This window comes from Octopus bimaculoides, chromosome 27 (assembly GCF_046866305.1).
Source record: "Octopus bimaculoides isolate indiv1 chromosome 27, ASM4686630v1, whole genome shotgun sequence".
Classification (NCBI taxonomy): Eukaryota; Metazoa; Mollusca; class Cephalopoda; order Octopoda; family Octopodidae; genus Octopus; species Octopus bimaculoides.
This window is the reverse complement of record NC_142954.1, coordinates 1,254,857-1,265,753: the sequence shown is the minus strand read 5'-3', so window position 1 is coordinate 1,265,753 and position 10,897 is coordinate 1,254,857. Positions and strand designations below refer to the sequence as shown.

Genomic DNA, 10,897 nt, shown 5'->3' with positions numbered 1-10,897 from the left:
TGTGTGTGTGTGTGTAACAATATCACAATACCAAATATAACCGCCTAACAATAAACAATGTAACAAGAGTCGATTATGGTGTTATAACCATTCATACAATAACAATCCAATACTCCAACACAGAATAAATTACGAAACTAACGCTCTCACAGTTCGATCTCAACTGTCGACTGGCTCATCATTTTATAAGACGCACCCAGCCCGCTGTCAGTTCACTCCACAACAAAATATTTCTGAGACGATGTTAGGTGTGCCACAATGTAACCTGAATATCATTTTTTTTTCTCCCCTATACTTTTAGTTATATTTTTAGCTCAGGTGTGCCACCGAATTTTGAAAAGAATGTTAAGTGTGCCACAAGTGAAAAAAGGTAGCGGAGCACCGATATAGAGGATAATCACCAAATAGCAATCAAGACCAGTACACACACACACATCATCATCATCTTTGAATATCCACGTTTCATCTGTGCTTCTAATGAATGGGTCAAGATTACTAAATAACGGTCAAGGGGAGATAATCTCAAGAATCCAGATTTCCTCAAAACTGATATGCCAGTGAGGAAAACGATAGGCTTATCGTCTGGAGACGAGAGGACAGTCATGGACATCTGCTTCTATTTCTGTAGCTGTCATTGGTATAATAAGTGTCTGACTTCCAGAGAATGTATCGTAGTGTCTCTCTATCACGTACGTTTCGAAAAACGATGCAAAAGATATAAGAAAATTTTTTTAAATCATCTTGATTAAAAATATAATTGAAATTAAACAATTAAAAAAATTAAAATTGAGAATAAAAATAAATATGAAATTTAAAATTTAATTTATGCTTTGTCATTTTCATCAGTGAGGAATCTTTTGAGGGACATCAAAAAAGTTGTCGAGTGGTGGTGGACAAATGCAAACCCCCACACGTAGACGACGGGCTTTTAGTCTCCGTCTACAAAAGGCTAGAAACAACAGCCACATCTTCCTTTAATCACACACCTTTTCGTCTGAAATTTTTTTTTTACCAAAAAAGGTTTCTGCTATAGTTCTTAAGTGCGTAGTGCCCCACAAGATCATCGTATGTAGTGCCCACAAAATCGGTCGCAGGGGGAAAGGGACATCATTTTCGCAAATTTTTTTGCTAAGATAGATCAGAACATTTCCAAGAGCACTGTGAAAAAAGAAATCTGTAAAATCCCCTTCGAAACGAAGAAATTTCAGTTTGTTGGTGCTTCCTAAATCAAACGAATTCTTAGCTTAAATCCCAGCAACAGACCATTAAATGTGTTTATGAGGAGAAAGATATTGAAGAGCATCAATACGTCAGATTGACAAAGGAGTACGGAATCAGGTGGTCGTGGGATGTGCTAAAAAATAACAGCTAAATAGTCCATTAATTACACACGTACACGAAAAAATGCTCTTTAGCTTTGAATAATTAAACGAATTCCCGTGTGTAGGACACAAATTCGAAAACCTTTTTGAAAATTCAAAAAAAAAAATAATAATAATTACGAGGGATTATATATAGGGTGCTTAAAACAGAATTCCGCCCCAAAAGACATCAATTCAACACCCAGGTGCCTTAATTGGTCGCATTTGTTTGCACTCCATCGTAAGCGACGTCGAGGGTTCCAGTTGATCCGACCAACGGAACAGCCTGCTCGGGAAATTAACGTGCAAGTGGCTGAGCACTCCACAGACACGTGTACCCTGAACGTAGTTCTCGGGGATATTCAGCGTGACACAGAGTGTGACAAGGCTGACCCTTTGAATTACAGGCACAACAGAAACACGAAGTAAATGTGAGAGAAGGTTGTGGTGGAAGAGTACAGCAGGGTTCACCACCATCCACTGCCAGAGCCTCGTGGAGCTTTAGGTGTTTTCGCTCAATAAACACTCACAACGCCCGGTCTGGGAATCGAAACCGCGATCCTATGCCCGCGAGTCCGCTGCCTTAACCACTGGGCCATTGCGCCTCCACAACTGGTCGCATACCACAACGTTTATCGGAATCTACTGAAACAGTCAACACGTTTAAACTGTTGTAAAATTTGGCTTTTTATTGTCAGGTTGGGTTAAAATTATAAACCGCGTTAACTCTGTCTTATGCTTCCCCATACCAGGTAGAAATATTACATAATTAAAACAGCAACTTATAATCAGAGTTTCTCAAACGACATTACTATATATATTGCCAGTTATCTCCCCTTTGAAAGTACAGCTTCCTTTTCCGGTTTAACATCATTCGTGTGAGTACGCAGTCTTCTCGTTCCCTCAATATTTTCACAAAATCTCTTTTCATCTTGTTGCGAAAATATATCATTTAAACATATTTTGATTATATTTCTCTAACTAAAATACCCAAATTTCATTTTACCATATTTTCATCCCTAAAACACTTAATAATAACCGATTTTTATCCACACTTTCTCTCCTGTTGCCACCGCATTGTGGATTTCTCAAATATTTCTTCTTCCATCGTCGATTATTCCGCCGTTTTTTTTTCACGTTTTAAACCTTTTTTTATTTATTTCCTATGCTTCGAATGAAATAATTAAGATTTAAAATTCATATAAACCCTGAATCTTTATTAAAAGTGCCAGCAATCGAAGATAGATTCTTATTATATTCCTCCAGTCGCACATGTGAGCCACCAGCTTTGACATCGCACTTTATATATCTTTATATATATAGATATAGGGCGATCGCCAGATATAGATATGGCCAGGGTACATTTTACTATTAATAGCTTTGGGAACAAGTTGGATTTAATGTAGTTGAGTGTATATTGATCGATGAAGGTCCGAAGGTTATACACACACGTGTACATGAGATTTTCATTCTATATCCATGTCAGCTAAAAGCAGGACCCAGTCTTCATTTTTAACGTTTTATCAATTTCTACATAAGGACATTGTATTATCCAATGTGTCTATTTATTATCTTTAAAGACCGTTCAGTGTGATTTGATCAAAATTTGGCTGCCATTTCTAGCAGGGCACCTGTTCAAACCATTTTAAATCGCTTCGGTTCCCGATCTTTTAAACTCCATTGCATTTAATAGATGTAGTTTATGGCCAGCATAGATTTTACTAGAAATGTTTAAGTGTTGCGAACAAGGTGATTGTATATGATGTATGTATATTATAAGGGTCTAATTTTTTTAACTGAAAAATATACACTCGTGAAGTTAAACAGCGAAACTTAAAACATACATGCTTAAGGTTCATTATTCTGTATCGATGTCATCCAAGATCAGAAACCAATTTTCATTTAGATGTTTATTTCTTTCTTCAAAGACCGTTGAGTGTGATCTGATAAAGATTTGGCTGCTGTTTCTAGCAGGTCAGCTGATAAGTTTTTGTTGTGAATATGTTGGGCTGAGGTCAGTGTATAATGATGTATATATGATGAAAAAAAAAGAAAAGAGGGGCTTAATTTTTCATTTATGTACACGTGTACGTGACAGCCAAATGGGTAAAATTCACATTCTTTATTCATGTTCCCTAAAACCAGAACCCGCGATCCTTTTCCGCGTTTGTTTTCCTACTTAGGAGCTTGGAATTTATCCAAAGTGCTTTTTTTCTGTAAAGACGTCTGATCGGATAAAGATTTAGCTGCTATTTCTAGCAGGTCTACCAATTATAGGGCCACCTGCGACTAAGGACTTTTGATGCAAAAAATTACCTTTAGTAATGCGGCCCACCTGATGGCTAGACATGTCTCGTGCGGCCCGCTTCTCGAAAAAATGTTGCTCATATATTGCATTGGCTCGAAGACGATTCGGTACTATTCAAGAAGAGTGGTCCCGATGCGCGTATGCGCAAAATAATGTAAAAGTAAATAAAACAGTAAATAATTTTTTTTTTTTAATCTTCCCTATCTTACTCTTAAAACGTCGTTTTACGTCCTTCCAGGGTGTATTTTGGTGTCGCATCTATTTCAGTAATCCCATTGTAGGACGCACTCCAACAATCAGAACATATACTCGTCCCTGGTTTGATAAATTCTTTAATAAATGGTAGAAGAGTTTCAGAAGAACAGTCAGGTACAAAGACTAAAAACCTATTTTTATCCCCCTCTATCCCATCCTCCATTGTATTTGCACATCATAAGATTCATCTATTTCTACGATCTGCCCAAGTCCACCAAATTGGTAGGGGTTACGCAAAAGATAATTACTTGTAATGTCCCTCATGAACTGATACTAGGATCGACTAGTCACGACTAGCTAGCGCGAGTGCGCGCACCGGAACCACAAAGCCAGCAATTTCGGAGGATGGTGTAAGTCAATTTCATCGACCCCACCCCCCATCCTCGAGTGTTACTCTGTCTACCCTGAAAGGCAAAGTCGTCTGTCTTTGTGCTGTGGTTGGCTGCCTTTCAGGGTCAGTTAAAATAGGTACCGGTTGATGCAATTGACTTGACCCTTTTGGCCCCAAATTTAAAGCCATTTTTATTATTGTTTCAGTTATCACTATGGCACGTCTTGGAAACCAAACGGTGCCAAATGGCCATTTTCACAAGGACTGGCAGCGCTATGTCCGAACCTGGTTTGACCAGCCAATGCGCAAAAAACGCCGAGCAAGGAAGAGGATGATAAAAGCGAGGAAAGTAGCTCCCAGACCAGCCGCTGGCCCCCTTCGGCCAATCGTTACATGTCCTTCCATCAAATACAACATGCGTGTCCGTGCTGGACGTGGTTTCACTATTGAAGAGTTGAGGGTAAGTCAGTTTGAAGTTGATTTCTTTTTTTCTTAAAGATCTGTGATTCTCCTCCGAATTACCCCAGCATTACAATACTTCTCATTGGTGTTGGTTCTCTCTCTCTCTCTCTCCTCCACATACGTAATCCTAGTTTTGTTGTTTTTTTTTTTTATTTCTCTGTGTTTGTAGAAAGCTGGCATCAGCAAGAGGGAAGCCCCAACAATTGGAATTGCTGTTGATTACAGAAGACGCAGCATGTCTGCTGAGGAGCTCCAAGCTAACGCCCAGAGACTGAAGGAATATAAATCCAGATTGATTCTGTTCCCCAGGAAGATGAGCAAACCTGGCAAGAAAGATTCTTCGGTGAATATGGCTTTGGTTCTTTCTTTCTTTCTTTTCATTATAGAATCTGTGTGGTGTAGCTTAAGTTTGCTGGTGTAATATACCTAATGGGCATTTTGTTCAGACTCTGGTCAAGCACAGCCTAAACATTGAACTACAGTATAAGCTATCTGTGTTAATATGGCCTTTGTTCGTCCATCATAGCTGGGGTTTCACTTAATGACATCCCTGTTCGCTTAATCCTCTAGCAATATCCGACCCAATTTGACCTCTCACATTTACTTCGCAATGTCATGCTAAAAATATACACAATCGCATCATAATGTTGAAGCCCCCTGAGATAATGCATGATTAATTCAGAACGATGGGAATAGATAAGAATTACATTTGACAGAGGAAGCTGAATGCTAAAGGATTAAAGTATAGCTAAATATGTTGTTGACTGATCCAGTGATGATAATTCATGTACCACTCTGACCTTCCAAGATGGACAAACAAACACCCATTTATCTGAGGATTTTGGTCAGCACAGCTATTTAATTGCATCCACCATCATCATCATTTAATATCCACTTTTACATGGTTCGGATAGCATTTGTTGAGGTAGATATTTCTCTGGCTGGAAGGATGCCCTTCCTGTCACAGGCCTTCATCTGTTTCTTGGTAAGGTCATATTTAAAAGCAATGTAAATAAATAAGCAATTACATTTGACAGAATAATTTGAACTAGACATGAGTGTGTGCGTGTGTGTGTATGTATATATATATATATCATCGTTTAACATTCTTTTCCATGCTGGCATGGGTTGGACGGTTTAACTGTGGTCTGGAGAGCCAGTGGCTGCACCAGGTTCCAATCTGATCTGGCAGTGTTTCTACAGCTGGATGGTGATGTTTTACGTACTGCCGGCACAGGAGCCAGTCAGGCGGACCTGGCATGTATATGTGTGTGTGAGTGTATATAGATATATGTATACACACACACACACACACACACACACATCTATAGTGACAAGTTTAGCTCATTAGGATGTACATCAGTCCTGAATATTCCTTGTTTTTGTGTTCAAGCTGGTCAGATCCTCTTTCCCCACAATGTCATTCTCAATATAATCACATCATCAAAATGTCTAAGCTATGAGATGATGCAAGATTAATTCATCATACCAAACTTTTTTTTTTTTTTGTAAATGGGCCACTCCTTATGCGGTGGTCCCCACTGCTGAAAAATTTCCATGTGATTTTTCGTTAGACATGCCATTCAGAAAATCTTGCAGGCCATAGGTTGCTTATGTCTGGTTTGAAATATATGTGTATCCACATATTGATAACGTGTTGTTGACTGATCCAGTGATGATAAATCATGTACCCCTCTGACTTTCCCAGATGGACAAACAAACACCCATTTATCTGAGGATTTTGGCCAGCACAGCTTTTTTTGATACTTCCAAATGATCCCTTGACCCTTTAGCACTCGGGTGTCTCTGTCGAATGTAATGCTTATTTATTCCCATTGTTTTGAATTAACAATGTATGAGCTTATAGCTTGAAGATTTCAATGATGTGTTTGTATATTCTTAGAATGACATTGTAGGGTAGGTGTGAGAGGTCAGGTATGGTCAGTGGTCATTTGACTGCGGCCATGCTGGGGCACTGCCTTGAAAGGTTTTAGTCGATCAAATTTACTCGGGGACTTATTTTTGTTAAGCTTGGTACTTATCCTATCAGTTTATTTTGCCGAACCACTAAATTACAGGGACGTAAACACAAGACACCTGCACACAAATGTGTGTATACACACTCACACAGGGCAGGCTTATTCCTGTTTGTCTACCAAATCGACTCAATGCTTTTTTGTTGGCCTGAGAGTAAGACAGTAACCCAAGGTGTCGCGCAGTGGGACTGAACCTGGGACCATGTGTTTGGGAAGCAAACTTGTTACCACACAGCCACATTTGCGCCAAAAGCACACACACACACACACACGATATGGTAACATGTTGTTGACTGATCCAGTGATGATAATTCATGTACCACTCTGACCTTCCAAGATGGACAAACAAACACCCATTTATCTGAGGATTTTGGTCATCACAGTTATTTTACCCCAGGGTGGTTAAAAGCAATCTCTATTGTAATACGAGGTGGATTTATTGTTGTATGATGTGATATACAGTCTCGGTGTGTTTGGGGAGGGATTTCTGGTGTTATGTTGTGCTGTTTCTTGATCCTATGATGATAAATCATGTACCCCTCTGACCTTCCAAGATGGACAAACAAACACCCATTATTTATCTGAGGATATTGGTCAGCACAGCTGCTCTGAGGTGGGGCTAAATCTCTTGCTCAAGATGAGTGGTCTACTAATCTCTTTCTGTGCAGACTTTGGTCTCTGAAGCAATCGGTCATCAATGGTTTGGGGTGGGATTTGTACGTTCATGGTTTGGGGGTGGGAAAAAGGGGCACTTGCCTCTTGTGCATCTGGGGACTGTCAGGCTGATGTTATTACTTGTTTCAGTCATTGGGCAGTGGCCATGCTGGGGTATGTTGAAAATGGTATTTCATTGGTTGTTTTGGTTTGGTTTCATTGACTGATCCTATGATGATAAATCATGTACCCCTCTGATCTTCCGAGATGGACAAACAAACACCCATTATTTATCTGAGGATATTGGTCATCATAGCAACTTTAGATGAGGGTGGGTAATCTTTCTGATTAAGGTTTGGGTTAACCTTGAGCAAACAAGCATTTCATCACCCGGCCCAGCTGTGATCATTTATTTCTATACCTAAGACTGTGTGCAATGTTTCATCTCCATGGGAAAGTGTGGTTTGGTTGCTGTTTCTAGCAGATTGAGCAATTAGATCATTCACGAATGGCCAGTGGCTTGCGGGACTTTCTGGGTGTCATGCTGAATGGAAAATTATAAGTGTCACCTTGGGACCTAATCCTTATTTAGCTTGCTTTGCCAAATCTAATATTTATTCACATGGTTTGGGGATTTCGATGATGTATAAGGTGGTGCTGGAAAAGTTCCTGGCTTTGACAAAAGAAAATACAGGAGAATCAAGTAACAGTGATATTGTAGGATAGATGTAAGGGCTGGTTAACATTTTGGCAGGACATGGCCAGTTTAAATGCTAAGGGGTTAAAAGTTAACTCGTTTTTTTAATCCTATCCCAATAATGACACACACACCGGTTAAGTATCATTTCTTTCTTATTAGTCAACTAACCAATTAATCGTTTTTCTAATTTCTCTCTCTTGTTTCATCTGCAGTCTGAAGAGATCAAGTTGGCCACCCAATTGAAGGGCAAACTGATGCCAATTGTGAACAAGGTGAGGAAGGACAAACCACAGGTGCTCACCAAAGACATGAGGAGATTCAAGGCTCACCACACAATCAAGATTGCCCGCATTGACAAACGTATGTTTGGCCGAAGACAGAAGATAGCCGAGAGATTGGCAGCTGAAGAGGAATCTAAGAAGAAATAGACTGGCTTTGTATGAATAAATGTTTCAGTGAATTGATTGTCTTGTCATTTTCTATACAGGTGTGTGTTTGTGTATTTGGGAGAATGATTCAGCAGGTGTTTCAAATACAGATTCACATGAAATCTTGATTGAAGGGTTTTACTTGGAAAGTGTTAGCATAAAACCAATGGGGCAATTTCAGGCAGGTTGGTATCAAAAGGGTTCACAAGGCATTGGGAAAAGAGGCTCAGTGGATTAAAGAAGGGATACGTGTATAAAGGAAATGGCATGGGTTGAGATCATTGTGGAATGGCAGAGAATTAAAATAGACTGTTGGTGGTCATGCTGGAGCAGCATCTTGAAGGGGTTTGGGTCAAAGAAATCGACTCCAGGACATATGTAGTTTCTTTAAAGTCTGCTACTTATTCTATCGATCTCTTTTGCCAAACGGCTACACTATGGGGATGTAAACAATCCAACATACTTGTGCAAGTGTCTTCTACTATAGCCTCCGGCTGACCAAACACCGAAATTGAAAGAAGCCCGTCGTGTATGTATATATGTATGTGTGTGTGTATACTGAGAGAGCTAGATCTCGTGTTCGACGACCTGCTAACATTGATATATCCATTTATAACAGAGGATGAACTGCAGCTGTAATCTAAAGCAGTACAAGTATCTATATGATACCGGAATACTCAACCACTTGCATTATAACAATGAATGAGTTGATGTTACAGTTTCCATATATAAATCAAACGGGTTTTCGCTGGAGCTAGTGAACAGGGGAGACAACTCTTTACATCAATTACCTTTCTTTAAATTCCTCCCCCCCCCCCCCCCCCCCCCCCCCGGAAACCGGCAATCATTTTTTTCACGAAAATATTGTGGTTGGGAAGCAAACTTCTCACCGCACAGCCACACTCGTTTCTGACTGGATCGGGCAAGATGCGATTATAATGCATTATTTAAATGGAATTATATTTTCGAGAAGAGAATGATTGCCGGTTTCCGAGGTGGGGGGGGGGGGGAAGATTTAAAGGGAGGTAATTGATGTAAGAGTTGTCTCCCCTGTTCACTAGCTTCAATAGGTTCAGCTAAAATCCGTTTGATTTATATATGGAAACTGTAACATCAACTCATTCATTGTGTTATAATGCAAGTGGTTGAGTATTCCGGTATCTTACAGATACTTGTATTACTTTAGATTACAGCTGCAGTTCATCATCATCGTTTAACGTCCGCTTTCCATGCTAGCATGGGTTGGACGATTTGACTGAGAACTGGTGAAACCGGATGGCAACACCAGGCTCCAATCTAATTTGGCAGAGTTTCTACAGCTGGATGCCCTTCCTAACGCCAACCACTCAGTGTAGTGGGTGCTTTTACGTGTCACCCGCATGAAAACGGCCACGCTCGAAATGGTGTCTTTTATGTGCCACCCGCACAAGCCAGTCCAGGGTCACTGGCAACGGCCACGCTCAAAATGGTGCATCTCATGTGCCACCCGCACAAGAGCCAGTCCAGGGGCACTGGCAACGATCTTACTTGGCTTGCCGGGTCTTCTCACGCACAGCACATTTCCAAAGGTCTCGGTCAGTAGTCATCGCCTCGATGAGGCCCAATGTACGAAGGTCTTGCCTCACCACCTCAGCCCAGGTCTTCCTGGGCCTACCTCTTCCACGGGTTCCCTCAACTGTTAGGGTGTGGCACTTTTTCACGCAGCTATCCTCATCCATTCTCACCACATGTCCATACCAGCGCAATCGTCTCTCTTGCACACCACAACTGATGCTTCTAATGTTCAGCTTTTCTCTCAAGATACTTACACTCTGATGGGTATTCACATTGACATTACACATCCAACGGAGCATACTGGCTTCATTCCTTGCGAGCTTACGTATGTCCTCAGCAGTTACAGCCCATGTCTCAATGCCATGTAGCATGGCTGTTCGTACGCATGCGTCATACAGTCCGCCTTTTACTCTGAGTGAGAGTCCCTTTGTCGCCAGCAGGGGTAAGAGCTCTATCAATGTTAGCAGGCTGTCGAACACGAGATCTAGCTCTCTCTCTATATATATACATACATACACGACGGGCTTCTTTCAATTTCCGTGTTTGGTCAGCCGGAGGCTATAGTAGAAGACACTTGCACAAGTATGTTGGATTGTTTACATCCCCATAGTGTAGCCGTTTGGCTAAAGAGATCGATAGAATAAGTAGCAGACTTTAGAGAAACTACATATGTCCTGGAGTCGATTTCTTCGACCCAAACCCCTTCAAGATGCTGCTCCAGCATGACCACAGTCCAATGGTTGAAACAAGTAAAAAATGAAAAAAATATACAAAAAACAAAAAATGTTTTAGTTTATTTATTGATTTT

At 40.5% G+C, this 10,897-nt stretch overlaps 1 protein-coding gene across 1 annotated transcript; it reads left to right on the top strand.

The window, feature by feature from the left end:
* Window positions 1-893: 893 nt before the first annotated feature.
* LOC106867793 (large ribosomal subunit protein eL13) lies at window positions 894-8,567 on the top strand. The gene is made up of 4 exons (XM_014912785.3): window positions 894-2,239; window positions 4,462-4,715; window positions 4,887-5,060; window positions 8,320-8,567. The coding sequence occupies exons 2-4, from the start codon at window positions 4,470-4,472 to the stop codon at window positions 8,533-8,535; spliced, it is 636 nt and encodes a 211-aa protein (XP_014768271.1). The 5' UTR covers window positions 894-2,239; window positions 4,462-4,469; the 3' UTR covers window positions 8,536-8,567.
* Window positions 8,568-10,897: the final 2,330 nt, after the last annotated feature.